At 42.7% G+C, this 23,627-nt stretch overlaps 1 protein-coding gene across 1 annotated transcript in view; it reads right to left on the bottom strand.

Annotated features, from left to right (window-relative positions):
• The window catches only part of PPM1H (protein phosphatase, Mg2+/Mn2+ dependent 1H), a 140,294-nt gene that overhangs the window by 13,735 nt on the left and 102,932 nt on the right, over positions 1-23,627 (bottom strand). Inside the window, exons 6-8 of the mRNA XM_074902970.1 lie at positions 19,839-19,957; positions 4,047-4,110; positions 2,251-2,358 (exon numbers count right to left, since the gene is read on the bottom strand). Coding sequence (XP_074759071.1) covers positions 2,251-2,358; positions 4,047-4,110; positions 19,839-19,957 — 291 coding nt within the window. The remainder of the gene's footprint in view (positions 1-2,250; positions 2,359-4,046; positions 4,111-19,838; positions 19,958-23,627) is intronic.

Here is a 23,627-nt window from a genome sequence, read left to right as displayed (position 1 = left end):
ACCGCTCTCAAATTACTTTTCTATGCCTATTTCTGGATATAGTCTCAGGGATGCTTACCTTTCCTTCAGCTAAATTTTGGTGGACACAGCATACCCGAGCTTTGTCATGCTGGAAGTAAAATATTCTGGAAACTCAGAACGTTGCTCCCAACTTGGGAAAGGACACTGTAATTACGGCACAGAAACAGAAGCCAGAGGGCTTGGATCCTCCCTCTGTCACGACTCACTGTGTGCCTTAATTTCCTGTGCCTCCCCTTTTCCAGGTCTGGAAACCAGACATTTTGTTTCCCTACCTCTATATAAACAATTCAAAATCCAGTGCTGCACAAGGGCCAAATATGACTGCTGCTTGACGGTACTGCCTTTACTTCCAATTGCCAAGCTTCCCAGATGGCAGCATAAAAATGTTTCTTAATGCCAGCTTCTGTGCAAGGTGCACTGTCCACGTATGGACAGAACAAGTCAGGGAAAAACAGGAGGAGATAAAGCACTGGGGCTCTTCTGGGAAGAGAAGGAAGATATGATTAAGAGAAGGAGGTGCAATGGAAAGCAAGTTGAAGCATATGTTACTTCCTAATAAAATTCAGGGCTTTTTTTTGCCAGTATCTCTAAATTGAGGTGGCTGGTGATCTGTCTTTCCTCCTCCTGCCCTCATACGTTTCTGCTGAATTTAGCTGTGGAAGGAATGTGGAAACAAAGCCAATTTTGCTTCCCTTTTGCAAAGCAGTTAAGGGATCGGGAAACGTGGATAGCATATGAACTGGATGTCATATTCCAGAATTTGAACACGTACAGACACACTCCACACAAATCAGAAAAGCCCATGAGAAGCTTTGGTTTATACACACAGACAAATACTGCAGCAGCAATTGGCAGAGATGATACTGCTGAGATACTGTGCTGCAGCCATTACATACCCCAGAAACACTGGGTCTGAGCATGCCAGAAAGAAAAATAAATAGGTAGAATTGCATCATTTTGCTGGCACTAAACAAATCCATCACAGTGATAAGGGTAGAGCTGCTGCCTGCTTGGCTGAGAACAGGAGCAGGTCCCAAGTGAGGAATACCACACACTTAAAGGGGGGAGAGGTAAGGTATTGGATTCACAGCAAGGAAACATGAAGAAGGGGCTGTCTGTAGATCTCCTCCAGAATATCTCAACAGTTTAATTTTTATTTCTGAAGTCTCAAAGATGTTCTAAGCAAGGTTAATTTAATAATTTGGTTCCTTCCTAGCAGTATTATGTCATTTGTTTACTTTCATTCTCTCACACTGCTATAGCAAGCAATAAATTCAAGGTCAAATACCGGGTATGGTTAAATCTCCAGCAAGCCAGTTGACAGTGGACAGCTCTCAGCATTTGGCCACAGAAGCATAGCTTCCTCTTTTTGTGCTGTCATCGGATGGCTTGCCCTTGCTTAATATTTTATGAAAAATGTGTGTCATCTGTTCCTTGATGTGGGAATAGAAATGCAGTTTACAGAGGAAAAAAGCAAGATTTGCATGTTTCTTGTTAACAAATACATTCAAATCCCTTTGGAAGGCTTGATATCCTTCACTGCAAGGTCTCTAGTGGTCAAAAACTGGAATTGTTTGTGGGAGGCAAGTCAAAATGATGGAGTAATTTAAAACTTCCCTGAACACAGATACTGCATAATCCCCTCGTTATGCCATCATTTGGGAATGCACACCGACATTCCTGCCACAATGTGGTGTTTGCACAAAACCATCGTAAAGAATTAAAAACTGGAGGTGAGGGGGCAGACAGATGGAAGCATAAAGCACTCTTCCAAACCCTCATGGCATTTTTCTGCTTAGGAATTGATCTGGTATCCTCAGTGTAATGCAGGATACTATGTTACTGTGGAAGACATCTAGTGTTCCCTTCTGGAGAACACAAATTTACATCAGCTTCTGTGAAGGCAGCATGATCTGGGCCTCAAGGGGAGCTGGAGCACATGAAGGTGGGCAGAAACGGGTGTCTGCCACATTGAATGGTGAGGGATAACTGTAGACCAGAGAGTGAGAAGGCATCAATGCTCTGCCAGTAGTAGAAGTAACCAGAGCTAAGGAACACAGCTGGGGAACTTGTAATGTTCCTACTATATGGATGTTACTAACATGCTGCACCTTTGGGAATGACAGCATGTTATCTGGATTGAATCACAATCAGAATGAACAATTTGGGAAGAACAAATAAGCACACTAAGTATATTTGTTTCTCTCCCACAAATCTTGGCTGTTTTACCTCTGGAGACGAAGACAGGAAAGGTTTGATGTATATATTGGAGTCATGCACTTTCAGGTCATGGTCTCCCAGTCCTCGGGTCACTCCAATTGTTGCCATAACCCGAGCCTGGAAATAAAGCAAAGCGATGGGATCAAATTTAGTTACATGCACTGTGTCAATAGGTAACGTTTCTACTCCATAACTGCTACAGTTAGGGATGAATTCCCTTTTCTCTCCCAGAAACTCTAGATTTAACAGACCTAATCAAAGCTTTCCCACTCATGTCATCTCCATTTCCCTCATTATTCCAAGCTTTTTATTCATCCATATCCCAGTCTGCATACACACATCTTAGACTGTGAACATCCGTAAGGGATTGGGACTACAGAGACCTAACCCATTCGCGTCACTGTCCCATGCCAGTCTATGAGAGCATTCCTTCAGCAAAGTATACCTACCGTCAGTAAACAGGTTTTATAAAAAGGACAAGGACACTAATTCTCACCTAAGAAACCTATGGCCTTTCCCTACTGATATATTGCCATATACCCCCTCCACCAAGAAAAAGTGCCAAAGGCCACCTTAAATTGCTAACACACCGGTGACAGTAGCACTGACCACAGTGGTCTCCTCTGTGGAAAGCCAGTCTAGGGCAGGTCTGCTGTTACCTCAGGTCTACCACTTCCTTCCCCAAGCACCTTCCTCTGCAACGTGAGCTGTCTCCCAAGAGGTGCTGGGCTCTTCTTCATTAATGCTTCTCCAAAGATGATTGATCAGGCAGACAGCCTCATGGGGAATCTGCTCTCTGCTGTCTGCGTATCGTTTAGCCACAGCAGCTTCTGAACAAGAGAGCTCACAGCATCAATAACAGTGAGCAACTGACTCAAAATTATTTTGCCTCACTAACCCCTAGCTCCATAAGGCAATAAGAAACTAAATTAAAAAGATGTGCATGAAACATTTTGCAAATAATTATAAACCTAACCAAATTCAGAGATAAGCTGCAGGTCTGAATCTTCAAAACTTGGACTAATTCTGAAAAGTGTGTATTTTTGCATAGAGATAAGAACCTAATGCAGCAGGGGAGCACTATTTAGAAACACAGTGAGCATACCAATATTGGCAAACTGACACCACTGCGTCCTTATATTGATCCTACTGCTACATCCAGCTAAGCTTGCTGGGATCAGCACTAATGATCTCACTGTTCTTAATCATAGAGCTGGAAACAAAGTGCACCCTAATGGAATGGTTTGTTTCTCCCTTTCAAGAAAAACTATCAGCATTCACACATCAGAAAAATTCAACAGTAAATTCACATCTACTAGCTGAAGAAGATATGTTTAAGGGGTGTTACACTTTCCAAATCCTGCCCTGACCTCTCCTCTTCCTAAACTAGAGTTTTGCATCTCAGAGCACTATTAAATATCCTCCTGCTTTGTTTTCAGCAAACATGAGATATTTTTCTATCTTCATCCAACCTAGTTATATTTTACAATGAAACCAGGAACATTTCAAGTCAATTATTTAACATGGTCTCATTGTAGCCTACTTACAATAGAAGAAAAACAAAAGCAAACTGAACAGCAAATGACTGTTTGCTATAAAAATGCTTTTTAGTATGTTGAGCTCTCCCTGCCACCCTCCAGACATGAGACTGATTTATGACAGAACCAAGATATTCTTTCAAGCTGTCAAAACGATAAAATAAAGAGATACTGAGTGAAAAACACTGGACTGCCACAGGCTAAACTGAGTGGTAATCAGCACAGAATTCCTTCTTCCTTTGGTCTGAGGAAAGCAAACATACCCACCTTCTTGCCTTCTCCATATATAAGGGGAAACTTCAAGTCATCTTCCTCAATGGTTTTGTATGCCCTGTGGGGGAAGGACAAATAACATTTATAAAGCTTGCACTCAATTAGTGACCCAGTGCCCTGAAACAAGCAGCTGTGATTTAAAAGGAGGGGGGAAAAAAAAAAAAATTTTTCCTAGGGACTTTGTCTTTGAATCAAGATGTAAACTTCTTTTTCGGTGTAAAGATTGTCCCTAAAGACTCATCCATTTCACCAAAAGGAAAAGTTAATAGAAGAAATATCTAACATGCCAAGTTGCTCCTACTGGTTACAAGGAAAAAGAGGTGGACTGGAATAACATCCTAATCAGGTGAGACATCATTAGCTATGGCAGCGTCTATACTGTAATACAGTGTCATAAAAAAACCCACAAAAAAACAACCCGAACAAAACCATCAACCCAAACCTACCAAGAAGCTAACCCGTGACTAGATTCACACTGTTAACATGAAATGGTGAGCAACGACAGAACGTGTACACAGTCAAAGTGTGAAACAGCTCTCCAATCCTGTTCTCACCTTTCAGGACTGCTTAAACTAAGACAAGCTTCATGTGCTGAAGAGTCTTAGAAGGATATTTAGTGCTTATTTGACCTTGACTACAACAGTCAAGGTTGTCAGAGATTTTATGTTTCACAGCAGCTTTCCCATGACCAAGAGACAAGAAAAGTAAATGCTCATGCTCTGATTCTGTTTACCACATGCGGGCATACTCTACCTTTTACACATCCAGCTGTTGACACTGATGAGGTGAGAAGGAGAACAATTTTGCCAGTGTGAAATAATAATAAAAAAAATAGACGGCTGTCACTCTCACAAGCTGTAGAGTCCCATAGTTTGTATAACACATGCTCGAGCTGAGGCGCTGGGAAGCTTCTTTAAAATTACGTCACCCCCGAGGGACACACTTCCTTTCATACCACAAACTGTCCCTCCCCAGCCTTTCCCCGCAAGTTGTTCTTCCCTTCCGGCCCACCACTGCCCAAAGCCCTTGGGGCAATACCAAAATCATCCCCTGAGAGCGTAAGTCAGTGCTCTCCATGAAAGTGGAAGGCCGAAGCAGGAGGGAAGATGCGGCACCAGGTCCCCTGCCAGACACTGCCAGCCCCTGCTGCGTGGCTCTCCAGCCAGGCTGACTGCTTGAGCTCCGGGGAGTTGCATTCCATCAGGTTTAAGCAATGTTAAGGCTGTGACATAAACCAGCAGGAAATTAGAAAATAAGGGTGAAATCCTATATTATAATCAAAACACGCCCTGCTTCACCAAAACATGGCATAGATCTGGGATCAATAAATGGTGCTGTTTTACACAGCTATACATGCTGCATCACCTAGGCAAGCCTCAGACTTTAAAGAGAGTAGCACAGACATCTAAGCCCCACCTTTACATCTCCCAGTAATTACAGGTAGGGCCCATATTAGGGTTTGGGGGTGAAGGGAGGGGGAAGAAAAAGGAAAACCAACCAAAATGCATAGAACAAAGAGTAGTAAAGGATTGCACTCCCATACTATGAAACATTATTATGTGTGAAATCCCAAAATGGAACCAGGTGAGGCTTTCAAACCACAGTGGGTGCTTCATGAGAGACCACATAGTCAAGAATATCTTGGGTATATAACCACAATACTTGGGCATTTCTATAAAAGACAATACAGTGAAAACATTTAAATGGCATTTTGTACTGGGGAAGGCAACTGATTAGCTGCTCTTAAAGCAAACAAAAAGAAACAAATTACTACAAGTAGCTAGTGTGGTAATACTTCCCTGATGTTTAAGTCCTGGAACAGCATTTTCTTGAGAAGAATGAGTCAGTCATGGACTTTGCTCTTGTTCTTTATTTCCAACAGAGAATAGCTAACGTCTCTGCCTCATTAACCAATTTGGATATCCTGGTTTGAATGTGGAGGAAGAATTTTACCATTCCTGACTGCTCATGAACATCTTCCAAAGTTTCCAGACAGACCTACAGCGCTGGGAGCCCTAGCAAAACCCCCTGGAGGAGAAGTGTGAACTCTTTCCTACTCCTTGCATACAGCCAGTTGTGTTCTGACACCAAGAAAAAGGGTATCAGCTGAGTCCATGATGGGCATCAGAGTCAAATGGCTGATCAAACCACAAGCCCAACAAGACAACCATTGCTATAGGATTTTCAAGTTATTGTATGTATTTGTTACAAATGGCAAACAAGACTAAATTATGTAGAACACTTCAGGGAGAAGACATATACAAGTTCTCTGGGTAATATGTTACAGTGTCTCATCATCTTCACGGTAAAGAATTTCTTCCTAATATCTAATCTAAATCTACCCTCTTTCACTTTAAAACTGTTACTGTTCTATCACTACACTCCCTGATACAAAGTCCACCCCATCTTTTCTGTATGTCCCCTTTAAGTACTGGAAGGCCATTATAAGGCCTCCCTGGAGCCTTCTCTTCTCTGGGCTGAACAACCCCAACTCTCTCAGCCTGTCCTCACTGAGGAGGTGCTCCAGCCCCCTGATCATCTTCATGGCCTCATCTGGACCCACTTGAGCAGGTCCATGTCCTTCTTATGTTGGGGGTCCCAGAGCTGGACACAGCACTCCAGGTGGGGTCTCACAAGAGCAGAGTAGAAGGGGAGAATCACCTCCCTTGACCTGCTGGCCACACTTCTCTTGATGCAGCCCAGGGCACAGTTGGATTTCCGGCTGTGACTGCACATTGTTGGCTCATCCAGTAATACCCCCAAGCCCTTCTCTGCAGGGCTGCTCTCAATCCACTCATCATCTCAACCCATATGCAGGCCCTTGCACTTGGCCTTGTTGAACTTCATGAGGTTTGCACAGGCCCACCTCTCAAGCCCGTCAAGGTCCCTCTGGATGGCATCCCTTCCCTCCAGCGTGTTGACTGCACCACACAGCTTAGTGTTGTCAGCAAACTTGCTGAGGGTGCACTCAATCCCACTGTCCATGTTGCCAACAAAGATCTTAAACAGCACTGGTCCCAACACTGATCCCCGAGGAATGCCACTTGTCCCTGCTCTCCACTTGGATGTCAAACAGTTAACTCCAATTCTTAAGAGTTCAACCATCCAGCCAATTCCTTATCCACGGAGTGGTCCATTTTCAAATCCATGTCTCTCCAATTTAGAGACAAGGATGTCCTGTGGGAGTGTCAAGTGTTTTGCAGAAGTCCAGGTAGATGACATCAGTCGCTCTTCCCTTATCCACCAGCTCTGTCACCCCATTGTAGAAGGTCACCAAATTCATCAGGCATGATTTGCCCTTAGTGAAGCCATGTTGGCTGTCACCAATCACCTCCTTATCTTCCACTTGCTCTAGCAGAGTTTCCAGGAGGATGCACTCCATGATCTTGCCAGGCACAGAGGTGAGACTGACTGGCCTGTAGTTCCTCGGGTCTTCCTTTTTAAAAATGGGGGTTGTTTCCCCTTTTCCAGTCAGTGGGAACTTCACCAGACTGCCACAACTTCTCAAATATGATGGACAGTGGCTTAGTCACTTCATCTGCCAGTTCGCTCAGGACCCACGGATGCATCTCATCAGGTCCCGTGGACTTGTGCACCTGCAGGTTCTTTAGATGGTCTTGAACCTGATCTACTCTGACAGTGGGCATTTCTTCAATCTCCCAGTCCCTGCCTTTGCCTTCAGCATCTTGGGCAGTGTAGCTGGGGCCCTTGCTTCTGAATAACAAGTCAAAAAATTCATTTTTTGTACCTCAGCCTTCTCCATATCCTGGCTAGCCAGGTCTCCCGTTTCCTTCTAGAGAGGGCCCACATTTTCCATAGTCTTCCTTATATCGCTGATGTACCTATAGAAGCTTTTCCTGTTGTTCTTGACATCTCTGACCAGATCTAATTCTATCAGGGCTTTGGCCTTCCTAACCTGATCCCTGGCTGCTCAGACAGCTTCTCTGTCTTCCTCCCAGGCTACCTGTCCTTGCTTCCACCCTCTATAGGGGTTTTTTGTGTGTTTCAGCTCGTCGAGGAACAACTTGTTCATCCATGCAGGCCTCCTGGTGTTCTTACCTGCTTTCCTCTTTGTTGAGATGCATCACTCGTGAGCTTGGAGGAGGTGATTCTTAAACATTAACCAGCTTTCTTGGGCCCCTCTTCCATGCAGGACTTTATCCTGTGCTACTCTGCCAAGCAGATCCCTGAAGAGGCCAAGGTCTGCTCTCCTGAAGTTCAGAGCAGCAAGCTTGTTGTGTGTACTCCTTGCTGCCCTAAGGATCTTGAACTCCACCATTTCATGGTCGCTGCATCCAAGGCTGCCCTTGAACTTCACACTTCCCAGCAGCCCCTCCCTGTTGGTAAGAACAAGGTCCAGCATAGCACCTCTCCTTGCTGGCTCCTCTATCACTTGGAGAAGGAACTTATCATCAACACATTCCAGGAACCTTCTGGATCGCTTATGCCCTTCTGTGTTGTCCCTCCAACAGATACCAGGGTTGCTGAAGTCCCCCACGAGGACCAGAACTTGTGAATGTGAGGCTGCTCCTATCTGTCTGTAGAGGGCCTCATCTGCTCAGTCTTCCTTGTTGGGTGGCCTGTCGCAGACCCCCACTATAACGTCTCCTGTCCCTGCCTTCCTTTTAATCCCGACCCATAAGCTCTGCATCGGCTCCATCATCCCACGACATAGAGGGTGACACCCCTGCCCATCCTTCCTAAAGAGCCTGTATCCTTCCATTCTAATACTCCAGTCATAAGAGTCATCCCACAACATCTCAGTGGTTGTTGTGTTAAGATGACATGACTTAACTATCTGCAACTCCTTTTTTAAAGGAAAAACTCAACCCATCTTTTACCCACAAACTATATTATCTGCAAGATAACTACAATTACTTAAAACCTAAGACCTTACTTTGTACTGTGCTGTAAGTAACCAAAAACAGGGACCAAGTTTGCTTCCCTCTCTCCCCTCCTTCCTTATATTCTTCAGCATACCGCCTCACACTGAGTGTGTTTTAGGAAGAAGGAAAAAAGAAGGGGTGAAAAAGGCATAATTTTGGTTGGTGTCCTTCAAAAGAATGGTCCCCACTGCCAAGACCAGCATCTTTCACGGAACCACCTTAAGGACCATCGTCCCTAGGGCCTTCAGCTGTGACATAAGGTGTGATGATGCTGTAAGAGGCTGTGTTGCAAGGGCTGAAGCTAACCTGTTTCACCAGCAGATTAGGAAGGGCAGCTGGCTAGTCTATGACCTCCTGAAGCTATGTGACTAAGCAAGGGATACCTAGATTGATTTGTTTTGCCATCACCTACAGTGATTTGTTCTGTGGTTTCTCACAGCAAATCACCTCTTGGGCTCAGAACTTGGGTGTCAAGAATTATTTCTAACATGCTTTTCATGTTGATGTTGCTATTGCCTGAAAAATTACCAGTGCTTGAAAAACAATGCTCAGAGCCGCAACCGCAGAAATGGAGCTGGCACAGACACACTGAAAAGCAACCTGAGTCACTCCAGAGAAGTACCTATGTCCTGCATTACTAGTGAAACAGAATTAATAATATATGAGCATGTGGTTTGCTGCAAGAGAAGGATGAAGAACAGCTTTTCAGCTAGCAGCTCAGCAACTGCACTGGGGAGAAGGAAGGAAGGAAGCTATGAAGTTTATTTTAATTTACGCCCTGTGAAACCTCCTGTACTTTGTACATGTGTTTATTTCACACGGGCTACAACCTTCTGGACGATTTCACTTGATTTTATGTAATAAAGTTGCATTTATACCTTCATGTACTGTTTAGAGTGTGCTATATTTATATAATATGGCAGTAGGTATATCGAAGACAGAGAACCTGAGGGGGTCATTTGGCTTTTTTAGTGCCAACATGGCCTTATTCACCCATCTACGTGATTCAGCCTAGCTCACTGTTTTAACAAACACACAGAGGGCTGCAACTCTCTGCTTTCCCCATCTTCCTCACCTGCATCCTAGGAAGTCTGAGTGGCCACCAGGGCATGACAAGACAGGTTATAAAGACAAGGCTATACTACTGCTTGCTGTTCTGAATGAGCTTGAAGCCTGTCAAGTGCTTCTGCCACGTAAACCTCTATTTTTCCAAATGGAAAAACAGGGGGGTGGAGGGGGAAAGTAGAAGAGGCAAGCTTGTGCCCAGATAGATCTAGCTGCATTTTCTTTCAGTTAACTTTGTTTCTTCTTTTCATTTAAAAAGAATTATAAAATGCTACTGTTGTCCAAAAATACTGAACTAGGGCTTGACATATGTACCACCCACAAAGTTACATTTGGACTCAGGATCAACATTTTGGAAAACCAGGCCAAATCGCACCAGGAGCCAAAAGAGATGTCAGAATGAAAGAACTAGGACTGACATGATGTTACTCATAAGTTAACTGGAATCTGCTCTAAATACATGGTGAAAAAATTACCAGAAGCTGCTAAATGCACAGGACAATCTACAGAAGTTTCCTTCAGTGCTGAGGTCATTAGCAGTGCTCTTTAAAAGGTTATCAAAGTTACCTGCATGATTCTGGGTCAGAATTTGAAACACTAGACAGCTCCCAAATACAGACTGCAGAGCCAAAATACTATATAATTTCTTACATGTGTTATGCATTCTTCTGCCATATAATCTGTCTCAAAATTGGCCTTCTGAAAGCACATGCAAATTCACGTGAGAGTAGAAGTTGCTGATGACCGAAACCAAAATCCATTGTATTTTCTTTCTCTACAGCAAACTGTGCAAGGTTACCGGTCATGAAAAGTATTGCATTGGCATCCCCCAGCACAACAGATGGTGGCAAAAACACAATCAACCCTGACCTGGAATGTTCAGCTCTGTGAACGACAGGGGAACCCAGACTCTGTGCTCTGCTTTTCCATGGTATTTGGCTTTAGAAAGTCTGTCCATATTTCACATCTCTGCTAGTGACATCTGATAGTAAACCGAGAATTAAACCAAAGAAAAAAAAACAATTGTCAAAGGGCTTTAGCTTGAAGCATAGAGCAAAATGCACTTGCAGCAAGCAAGCAAGCAAGAAAAAGCACTATAGCTTCAGAAATGTCCTAGTTCATATTGAGTACAAGGATGAAAGCTCTCCTTCCAGACAGGTTTGTGGATTCAGTGTATTTCTAGCACTGTTTTGCTACCACTCTGTAAAAAAACCCCAAACCCAGAACCATCCCCAAAGACAACATCCCACAACAAAACTACCTCAGCTAACCAACCTCTCTTCCCCCAAGCTCAACTTTCTTTGGTCTTACCAATAGACAAACAGATTTTAATCCTTGAGCAACACAAAACTTGACAGAAACTGCTTTTTTTCCCCCCACTTCTCACACAAGGTATCAGTGAATTTGAGCTAACCCTTTGGATAACAGATAATCACCAACCCAAAAGGAACTGTTCATCTATACTGTCTATTGAACTACAGGCATCAAACTAGTATAAGTACATGCTTACTACCACGAAGAAAAGATGTGTAGTGCAGGTAGGGCACAGAGCCACTGAAAATTATGCAATTTATGTCTCAATCTAGCCGTAATTTTTTAAAAGTGTCCTCACATATATGTACTTTTGCAGTCAGAATCTCAAAATCCAGACAGCACTGTCTGATATTAAGTACCCTTTAGGTAGGCTAGCTTCAATGTTCCAGTGCCTCAGTACCTCTCTCCTATTACTCATCTGACATATGCTTTAATGAGGCAAAACCATGATAAACAAAGATAATGAAGGCACACAAACTCTAGTAACGTTTGTTAAGAGAAAAGATGATAACGAAGCCAAATCAATTAAAAACATCCGATGCATGTGCACATACGCACAAAACACTTTTTAGGGAAAGATCTACTCTAAACCAAGATACTCTCATAGGGTTTCTTTCAGGAAAAGAAGAAAAAAATCCAAGTTTTAAAACATGTGTTTTTCCCAGAAAAATCAGAAATTTTCTTTTGAACTTAAATCTGTATAATGCTTCATTTTGCAAATCCCAGTTCTGCCTACCCATCTAAAAAAAAAACCAAACAACTCAACATGACTTGTACACATGTATGATCTCCAGCTCAGTCAAGTCAGACTGGTATGTGAGCTCCGGACCTCCAAGGAGCCTTCACTGTCATGTACAGTTCTAAGATGACTTTGGAGATGATGTATTCCCCAGCACCATGCACTCCTGTGAAAGTAATTCCTAAGCAAAATTAATTCTAGCCATCTTGACCAGCCCATTTTAAAGATTCAAGCACCAGTATCTTCTCTCAGGCACTTCCTGGAGTGTGGCTGATTTTTAATCCGTTAAACGTGAGTGGACTGATAAGAAAGTGGTGGAAGAAAGTCAGGGAGAGCGTGTCCAAGGATCTAGAGAGGTCATTGCTCAAAAAAAGGACGAATCAGGAAAAAAAAAAATTAACTAATAATATTTACAGGCACTGTTTCTTGCTGCCTTTATGCTCAGGAGGCTGGGAGGGACAGGACAAGCATACTGTGGGCACTTTTATTCACCGCTTGTGGCCAGTTGAGCTTCCACTATTGACTGACAGAAACTGTGGGCACATACTGCAGTGGATCCATGTTCTGCAACAGTCTCACTAGGCCAAGTATTTTTTTCCCCTGTGAATCTTCTGTCTTGAGCACTTCTTAAAATTTAGTTCATCTCTTCTAAAGACAAACAGGAAGGTTTGTCAGCAATTTGCTCTGGAGATACAGGGGTAAGGGAAGTGGGTTGTTAACACCCTATGAGCCTAACGCACTGTGATGGACAGAAAAATCGTTTGTAAATTCACATGTTGCTGTACTTTCTTGTTAAAAGGATGTGGTGAGGCAGAGGGAAGAAAAACTGCATATTAACCTCACAGTGCCTGCTCCACACTCACTAGCTGGGATTCTCTGGAAGGAAGAGAGATTGCTGTTAAGGAGGAATCACAAAGCAAACTCTTCTGAGAAAGATTGCTGTAGTGTAGGATGGGGCAAGCAGTGAGACACAGCAAGCAGAAACCTCACCATCCCACAGCAGTACTGGAAACTCAGAGGAGCAGCATGGGGCATCCTCTCAGCCAGAAGCAGAGCCGTAAATCAATCCTGGGTGGCAATGAAAAGAAAATAGGGTTTCGTAGGGACCTGACACAACCAGCTGAGGTTCTGTCAAATTTGTGCAGTTGGGGAAGTCAGAGAAAGCAGGAGTAGGGGAAGAGACTTCACCTTATCAGGGAGAAGAGTTGATTTTGCTTGGGTTTTCAGATTGAAGATTAATCATTTCAGTTTAGTTTATTTCTGATAAAACAGACCAGGAGTCTTGTGTTTGCCCTTGCATATGCAATACCTGATCCTGTGCCAAGGCAAAGCCCAAGCAGAGATGCACAACCACGCAGGGACAGGCCTTAGGCATGCTGCTTCCAGAAGGAGATGCTCCTGCAGGACATGACTCAAACCAACTTCATTCTTGTTGCACTCACTTGGCCCCAGAGAGACCATTTACGAAGAGCTTTACCTCAGACTTAAGTTTTCTCTTTTGTTGCAGCACGATTACTTTCTCATTTCTGCTTTCTCCTGCCCTGAAGACACTGGCTCAGCTCCTGTGGCATGTGTGCACTTGGGGAAAACCGAGCCATTCATCACTGTCAGGAGACGTGCAGTACACAGCAGGTCAGCTCTCACCTCCCGCTGCTCCTGCAGCGAGGGCTGCAAATCTTGAAAAGATGCATAACATGCACATTGCAAACAGCCATTCATCATCACAGAGCTGTGCCCCAGACACCCAGGCACAACCCAGCAAGCTGCTCTGGTTGCGTGCACCAAAGAGGCATGTCCTGTCCCACTCCTGGCTACCTCGCAATGAGAGACAAAAAACAGACACAAAAAGCAAGGCAAGTGGCTGTGGATGATGGCTTCTGCTGCAAAAATGATATCCTATCTCCCTCTTCTCCAGAAAGGCCCAGTGCTGCAAAGGTGGCCCATAATCATTAAATTATGAAAATGTAAGTTGCTGGGAGGAAATTAATACCAGGCATGACTGGGGAAAAGGCTGCTTTCTTGTGAAGTAATTATGAAATTAAAATTTGATCTCTCCCTGGCGATTGTACAAAGGATACGGCTGAGGTCTCAAACAATACAGTCAGGATTTCAAGAGAAGAGCACAGAAGGTTTCATTAGACAAAAAAGCTCAATTAAAGGGGGGGGAAAGGATGATTTTTTTGTAAATTACATGAATTTGGCTAAAAGGCACAATCAAGCAGGTTTACGGAACAGCGTTTGCAGACTTCCAATTACTTTTTACAAGTTGGAATCAAGCTGTTAGGAAATGCAGCTTATCTGAATAAGACTAATAATGCTAAGCTAATTAGACCCACAGGCATTAGCCAGCAGATAAATTCAGGCTGAAAAGAGGGACACTGTCACTTTAAATACTGCCCTGGGATCAGTGGAAAAGCTAATGAGGAGTGTCAGTTGGGGCTGTTTTATTAGGTGGTTCTCCAGAGAATATAGCCCGAGGTTTCTGTAGCAGGGCTTCTGTGCTTGATTCAATAAATCAATTTATATTAAAGGGGGGTGCAGTGCAGGCACCTCCTCCATAAAGCATTTCTGTGGCATTTCTCAATCTGCTCAGGCACTCCTCAGGCAGGCTACCTGAACGTGCTGTCAAAGGACATGGAGTCCAGCAATAAAGAATAAGACAGTGGCTGCATTAGCAATATTTGTTCAAATCAGCTTCCGCATTACCAAGCAAAACATGTACATTGGCTCTCACCAGGGTATTCTGAATCCCCAATAAGTGATTAATGAGAGCCTGGTTTTTGTGAGCTGGAGTCTGAACCGCAGACGGCAAGGCGGGCTGCACAATGAAAGCAAAAGGCATCCATCCCAAACAAAATAAAATGGCTTGAAAAGTGAAGTTGCTTTTTTAATCAGATGCTTAAAGGCTGAAAGACATTCCCTGTTGGAAAGAAAAGGGCGAGCACAGAGCAGGCTGGCGGCTTTCCAGACAGTGGACAATATTGACTCTAGAATAAAATGGGTTTTGCTTAGTGCTCACCCCAGGGCACCAGCCTCCCTGCTTTGGAATAAATCACACGGGCGGGCGATTCCCCGGCACGGGTTGACCCTCGGGTGGCTAACTGTGTGCCACAGCACCCCCTTGGCAGACACACAGACACGAAGCTGGTGAGGGCTCTGCTGCCACTGTGCATACAGCAGTCAATTCCCCCGCTTGATGCTACCTGGGACTTTGGCCCATGACACATGATGGGTACTACACCAGTTCAGGCCATTTTTGACAGGATGTAGCTCAACTGCGCATGGCACTGGAGGGCAAAGGAAGCCGCCAAAAAACCTGACTTGTTATCTAGGGCTCTTTTGCCACCCTAAAATCAAGTCAGAAAGCCAAAGTGGTGACCTGGAAACAAGCTTTTAAAAACTTCAACATCAGCAGCACAAAGGCCACTGTTTGTGTACCAAGGAGAAGCAGAAAATTAACTTTGAAACCGCCAAAGCTGATGCCAGTTGGTAGTGCCCTCTGGATGCCTTTGGTTAAGTGTAGCACTGTATGGCTCCTCCAGCCCCACAGTAGGCTGAGAGGGGAACTCGGGAAGGAGCCATTTTGACAGTGAGGGACACAGTAAGCCAGAAAACCAGGTTTTGGGAAGGTGTCTAGGATATAGTCAAGGCAAAGCACTTAAAATTGTTCACACTGGATTTATCCACGAGTAAAGAAAACCTGACCAACTGTGTCTTAACTTTTAAATAAAAGGCAGAGACAGAGAGTACTAATTCTGTGCAGTCCTTTAAAGGAACAGTTATCATTAGGCCTGCCTTTTTTCCCCCACATATTTCTACCTCAGGCTACCTGCACCCCTTTTTAGCACTGGCAGCACTTTGCTTATGTGGCCACCGAGTCTCCCCTGATGTTTCTGTTGCCAGGACTTGTTGAAGCCACCAGAACTGCCCTCTCTCCAATACAAGTTTAACCTCTGCAAGCCATGGGCCTGAAAACCCCAGCCCAGAAACCCAGCTGTGAAAGACTGTCAGTAACACAGATGTCTGCCAGCAAATTACGACTCAAGACAGCTCGAAGGCTTGTTCAGCAGGAGATGCAGCTCTTAAGATGCCTTGCCAGCTAGTACACGTTTTGCAATGGTTGCTCAACCACAACACACATGGGGTGAAGGTGCAAGAGGGGCAGCTCACAGTCAGCTTCCACCTAAATGGAATCTATTTTAGATACATTTAATACAGTGGATTTCTCACCCTAACTACCACTGCAGAGAAAGGAGAAAGGGTACTAGAGCTGAAGGGAGAAGGGAAAGGCTGGTCTCAAAGCAGTTACAGGCAGCCTGGACTAGTGATGCAGTACACATTGCTGGATCAGTGGTTGTCCTAATGCTGTGGGGAAACTTGGCAGTTCTGATACCACTGTGGACTGCTGAGACAAAGCCAGTGTGGAAACTTCACTTAAAAAAAAAAAAAAAAAAGAAAGAAAAAGCAAAAAGCAAAAAAAAAAAAGCCCAAATGCATTATGACAGACCCAAAGACAATAACCTTTTGTAATGCAAACAAGCTGGGCAAGCCAAGCCATTGTTGAGAATCTGAAAAGCTCCAGAGCATAGGAGAAGGGTAAAAACAAAGAAAAAAAAGCATGTGAGCATCCAAGTCTCCAAACCTAATAGAAAACACAGAAAGTGTCCTGAATTTTAAAATAAAACAGTTCATTTTCCTGAGGAAACATCAGAGCAGAGAGTGTTTTACACTCTGCCACTGAAGGCTCTGTAATTAACTGTAAGAGTGGTTGTTTCTTCCTAACATCACCTGCACCTCTCTACATGTACATGCAGATGTCACCACAGTGAAGTCACTGACCAAAAGAAGGTTCGGAGAATTGATCTTCTGCATTCTAAGTGATAAAAGTTCGGCAGTGTTTTAGCGTATCTAGCTCTGGCTGATCAAAGCTCCATCTGACATTTTCTAGAAAAGGAATATATATTCTAATTTATTCTCCATGATAGATACTGTCCTTAGAAACAAATGCAGAAGAGACATGTCCTCAGCCACTGTGTCCTTATGCATCAGTTAGATCTAGGAATTAGAAAAGAAAATTGAAGCAACATACTTGAAATGGGTAACAACCACTGTGAAACACCAGCCACCTCAAATTATCACCTCTGAGGGCCCAACAAGCTGGAAATCTAACATTTTGTCCATAGTCTCAACCATTAAGATTGACCCAGACTTTTGGATAAATAGAAACAGATTGCTGGTTCTCTGCTTAGGAGATCACTGCACACAATGCGATAGAAAACAAGACTCCCTTGGGCAAACACCCTGCAAAAAGAAAAGGATCCTTATTTACAAGGGCTCTGATTTAGAGAAATGTATGGTGATAGAACAATTCCCTCACCATTTTATTGTCCCGAGGCAAATGAACAAAGAGGTAACTGATGCACTAGCTGTGGGATATGGAGTACCTAAAAGATTCTGATTCTTTTATTCAGGACAAAAATGTAGCCCCATTTTCCACTTCCAGCCTAAAGTCAAAAGGAACAGCAGGGAGAGGTAGCCTTATCACAGTTTTCACCTGCTTTTGCTTGGCACAGACACCTCTTTCTGGGACAACACTGAGGTGAACTCAGAATTGAATTTTCAAGTCACAATTTAAGTATTTATTCTGGAATCACTGTTCATAGCTAGGCATGTTTGCACTAAACTGGTGGCAATTTTTGCATTGACCACATTAGAATCTGTAACTGGATCAACATGTGTCCTGCACCTCAGGAAATTCATAAAAATCAACAGGAACATCAACTCTCTCCTCTCCCCCATATGCTAGTACTGAAAACACCAGTACTGAAAAACAATATATTGAAATCTGCCATCCATTTAGACTTACCCAAGCTCTTCTACCTTTCTCATTAGTCTACATTTAAGATTTATGTTGCTTATTTTTCTTTTAATGCCAAATAATATTAGCTATGCAATAACAATTTTAAATAAGGTGAAACGCTATGCACAGATTCACAAATGTGGTACAAACTGATATACAGAGTTATTTCTTAGTTTAATTAACCATTTCAACCCTGTATGCATCTCAACATTCTGCTAGTGATTCTGACTGGAAAAATCACAGTAAGCAGAACTTCCACTGAGCTTTCTGACATGGCTCTTGAGTTCATTTGGAACCTCTACTGCAGACAAAAAGTTATTTTTATCTCTCCGTACTTTACTTGGTATTTATTAACACCAAATTTGATCACTGTAATGCCCATTCATGTAAAACATAATTCTTTGCAGTTTGTCAGAGCCATTCTTGTTTATTAGGCAAAAAGCTGTGGAGTCACCTGCCAGTGCTGCAACTTCAACCATTCTAACCTCATTTCCTTTCCAGACCCCTAAGCAATCAGGGAAACACAAAACAATTCCCACAAATCTGGAGAAACCCTCTTTGCCTTCCAACCATGATGAAATAATTCTGCTCTTAACCTCCTCTCAGGAAGCTCTTGGCCCATGATATTTCTGTAGCTCTCCCCCAAATTAGAAGGTTGTGTTCTTCCCCCCACCTCCCCAGTCAAGCACCTCACAACTTGAAAAAGACATTTGATAGTCTACATGATGCCATTCTTCAGTGATGTCTTCAGAGACATCCAGGAGTTTAATATGAAAACCTCCTTTGCAGAAACTGGGGGAGTGTGTCATGATCTTCCAAACGTTTTGCTGTTTAAGTCCTCAGTTGATCCAATGTTCTCATTCTATTCCTAACCTTTTGCTCATGCCTGTAGCCTTTTTAAAATGTGAAGTCATCATTCTCAAGGTGAGACTGCATATTCTACTAGCATCTGTTCAAGATGATGGACAGTGCTGGTTGTTCTCAGATTAACATGTTCTTTGCAAACACTTCAGATTAATATTAAACTTAAATCATTATTCTGCTGTTAAAGTATCATTATATTTATGGTCTATAAGTACAGGACAAATCAGAAGCATGTGGAGTTGTAGTTTCATGTGAGCATCCAAGTCTCCAAACGAGAGGCTTTTAACCTCCTCTCTTCTTTCCCCTCCTGAAAGGGCATTTGCTAAGAATGCTAAAACACAAACAGCATGGAAGTGAGGACCATGTGCATATATAGGGCCTTTGCCTTTATAGGTCACACAGAGAGCCCACAACAGCAAGGATTAAGGCTTCTCTAAATTACTAGGAGTCACTTGAGAAGGAGCCTCTTGAACCACACAAAACAATGAAGATATTTAGCCAGAGACAAAAAATTCATTGTTCTTCCTGTCTTCAGTTCATTGAGTCAATGCTGTTCATTCAAGTCTTTTCATTTTAGCCTGGCTATGACTTTTATTTAGATAGGCCTGGCTCTAAAATAATTCCTCAAGGGTTACCCAAATCAGGGGTCAGCTGCACTTGAGTATGGGAGACAGCTCTTCCCTTCCACAAGCGCTCCTCCACATGCAAAAGCATGATGGCCCACTGATCCAGGTTCTATAAAAACCTACTTCCAAGGTAGGAAAGTTGTTTAGCTTTCAGGAAGATCCTCTGGCACATCTGCCCCTTTACATGTTTGCTTCGGTTTGAGTGCTTACACATTAAAACAAACCGATGTCCTGGCTCTGGAGGGAGGTCAATTTATTTAAAACGTTAACTTCTAAAACAAAAATACATCTGGAAGAAGGAAATACATTTCCTTTTAGTATGCAGGCATATATATCCATGTTTGATGCAGTTTACATTAATCAAAGATATCTACAAAGCAGGCATTGGTTGGGAAGAAAGCTGACCCCATGCTGAGAAGGACATATTCTTACCAGCCAGTCATGTTGAAGTCACGGTAGAGCATCCTCTTTCCAACTTCCTTGCGCTGCACCCTCCGTGGAAACTCTAAATGTGTGAACTCATTTCCCAGCAAATGGGGCTGCATGTAAGCCTGTTGGCAGAAACCAAGCCACAGATACCGCATGAACACCATAAAACCAGACATCATCTATTTTTAATGAAGTAACATCACCATCCCTTCCCGCTTGCTTCCCACACACATTTCTCCCCCCGCCCTTTATAAACAAGAAAGATGAGGAGCTCCTTTTCAGCAAACAACGTGCATACACACCAGTTCTGACACTGCCTGATGTCCGGCAGCAGCCTTATAGGGAACAGTTTTCTTGCCCTCAAAACCCTTCACTACTACATGCTCCTCAGCATTTGGGATCTCTAAAGTATGCCTCATCCACTGACCCTGCAGGAGTCTGCAGGGCTTTGTAAAACCAAACACATCTCCTTTTGTAAGTCAGTAGGGAATGATCAAAGGACAAAGTCATGGAGCAAGCAGACTTGGAGAGGTGCATGTGGAGTGTTCAAACTTTTTGACTCCCAGTTCAGCTATGTCCACAGCACACACAACCTAATGCTAAATTGTCACTGCCTTGAGAAAAAAAACACATGTTCCCTTTTACTTGCTCAGTGTGCTGTACCCCATCACATGCAACACTGCAAATAAACACGTTGCAGAGCACTTTATTTTCTTGTCTTCTAAAAACTACTTCATTCATGCATAATAGACTTTAAGAAAAGCAGCAGCAGTTTTCTGTCACAACCACAACTAATGGTGTTAACGTTTGAACGCTGCTGCTGCTGTCCTTCCCACCGTGCTGCTCTGCAGATGCTGGGAGGCCTTTTTGCCAGAGCCATGCCCGAGGCTCATGTTCTCCAGAGCCGACTGCACTTGAGAGCATCATGAGGCTCTTTGTCCGCTACACAATTTTTTGGTTTGGATTTATACACAGATCACTTGACACAATAGGTCAATCCTAAACATACTATATTTCTTTCTAAAATAAACCTCACTCATTTTTCTTTAATATTTGCATAAACAAGCCTTTCTCCCTCCCTCCCCAAAGTCGCATTGTGAGCAAGCTCTTCTGAAGACACAGTCAAAATGGCTAGGGAACTGAAAAAAGTTGTATTTCTTAACCTTTCTGTAGATAACTCTTTTTCCTTATCCAGCCAGTTAAGGCAATAAAGTCTGTCTTATCTCCAGCGGCAGCTGCTGTCAGGGCAGACCAAATGAGCTGGCTTTAGTTTGTGGGTTTGTCATAAATCTAGTGCTCATCAAAGGTGAGCAGCAGGAAGCAGTGGAAGCCCTTATTGATCTACCTGGCAGCTATCATGCAGATAGTTCACAATAAAATATTTCCTACATTTAAGGGCCGAGCCTGCTCCCACTAAATTTAATAGTTGGATCAGGCTCAGCATATCATAGAGCTAACCTTCCATCAGCTTGTCCCCATTCCCATTGCCAGACATCCTTACAGAAAACACCTCGAGCTCAATTGAAATGGGGCTGAGGGAGATTGCTGTGTGTAGCCAACAAGATTGGATTCTGCTTTAAAGAGGGGGCTTTCAAGCATGCAAGTGCGATCTTGACACTGTGATCCCTTCCTGGAACAGGAGCTCCATCAAATTCTCTCTCCATGTACAGTTAAGGGAATTACACTTTTTTCCTGCAGTCTACAGTCAGCCAAGGTTCCCTCCCCCACCCAAATATTGTTTTCAAGGACCCTCTAATTGGATCACTGTTCCTCATTACAGAAATGTTTGCGAAGCACTAGTGACTTTTGAGAGATCTAGCAGTATTAGTCCAGATGAGGCTTTTCATACTTCCAGAACTCTGAATTATTTATTTAAAAGTGAATGTAAAATGTTAATTTTTATTTATTTTCATTCCAGTCACAAAAGAGATGGAACATTCCTAATGATTTATTTGATGTATTGCTACACACTGACAGCAGAGAGCTGGATTTTTTGGTATTAATTTTCTAGTGTATGATATTGTAAACAATGAAGTCAGTCTGGTTTGAAAGTGCAATTCAGTTCACTTTTAAAAATGCACAGCCTATCTTGATTAAATCATTACAAATCAATTCTAGCTTAAGACTACTGTTGCCTGCCTACAAACCAAGAAGCCTTATTTAAAGCAAAAAACCCTTACACCTGACATCAAAATGAAGTTATTTAACCTTTAGATTATGAGATTACTTATTAGTCTGGATCACAGGTCCAGACAAAAAAAAAACCCAACTTACAGGCTTTTAGCATTTTTCCCCTTGAAAACATGAATTTCCTATATTGAAAAGGTAAAGCGATTGGGAGAGACTGCATTTCATAAAGATTTACTTAGATGGAAAGTCTGAGGTCACAAGTGAAATAAGATTAATAAAGCTGGCAGAGTTACCAGTGGACTGCTAATGTTCAAATAAGATTTCTCTTCTGCGGCCAAGCCTTGATGCTTAATTTACAGTCCAGGGATCTTAACTTGATTCTAGCATTTTTGGCATCAGTGGAACAGAGGGAAAAGGGCAGTTCTGAAGATCCTGGTGTCTGTGAGCTGAATTCTTATGTGAAGAAACTGAGATTTTTGTTGGGCTTTGTTTTTTAAAACTTTAAATTGTCTATATTTTTACACTTTTTAACAGTCATTTTTGATGCTTCACTGTAATTCTACAGAGAGAAGAATGTTCTGCTGTAAAACTCAGCTGCAACTTCCAGTTGGGTTTTTTGAGAACTGTTCTCCATTTACTAAGAGGCAGGACTCTCCTTCCTTTCCACCCAAATCAAAGTGTGCTGGGCAGCAGAACCAGAAAACAAATAAAAAGCAACGTTTAAAAAATCTACAGATCTCTCAAGTATATACATAAGCAGACATAAGGAAATCCCCTCAAGTGATCAAAAGAGAAACAAAGGCATTAAGTGAACTGACTACCAGCATTTCATCTGTGATGAGGCACCGTATTTTACATTTTTTTATTTGTTTAGTCTCGATTTGCAAGAACAGCAGACCAGAAACACCATTCAGAGAATTTAAAATTTAATAAAAAGAGTGACTATCAAACACTTCCTACATCCTTACAATGTGTGTATGTTCAGACAACATTGTTATTCTGTGTTATGGAACTGGAATATTTTCCATCATTTTTCTTTCAGAAGCTATTACAGTTTTCTGGCATAAATTGGTATAGTCTGCATCATACGTTTTTGGTACTCTGCCATTTTGTGGTGTATGTTGTGGCTGGATGTACTATATTGACATTAGTTGTTTAAAATGGAGTCTGCTCAAGGATATATTAGTCACGTTTTTTTTCAAAATGCCATTTACTTCCTGCTGTGTTTCCTGGTGATCAGCAAAGCAAATATGAAATTAAGATAAATCCAGATTTACACATTAGTGTGTCAATTAGGTGGCAGGAAACACTGCAGGTATCTTACTGTGCCTCAATAAAGCCTGCTGATGCCTTTCCAGCTCCTCCAGTACACATTGCTCTGGGACATCACTGCTACTAGCAGTTTCACTATATTCTGTGTTATTTTCAGAACTGCTGTTTACCCCTATGCCAACTATATCTTACAACTTTAACCTTTAATATTGTGCCATTTTCTCCGATAGTCTGCTATATGGGGACTACCACTCACAACAGCATCCACAGCAAAATCCATCCAGAAGGTTTGCAAATTAGTCATATGGAAATGTTTAAGTCAAACTGAGATTAAAACTAAAGGAAGCAGTGGTAGAAGGAAAGAGGGAAGTGGGAGGTAAATCCAGCCTC

Source organism: Athene noctua, chromosome 3, assembly GCF_965140245.1.
Source record: "Athene noctua chromosome 3, bAthNoc1.hap1.1, whole genome shotgun sequence".
NCBI lineage: Eukaryota > Metazoa > Chordata > Aves > Strigiformes > Strigidae > Athene > Athene noctua.
Note: the sequence above shows the minus strand (reverse complement) of the source record. Positions and strands in the feature narration are given on the sequence as shown.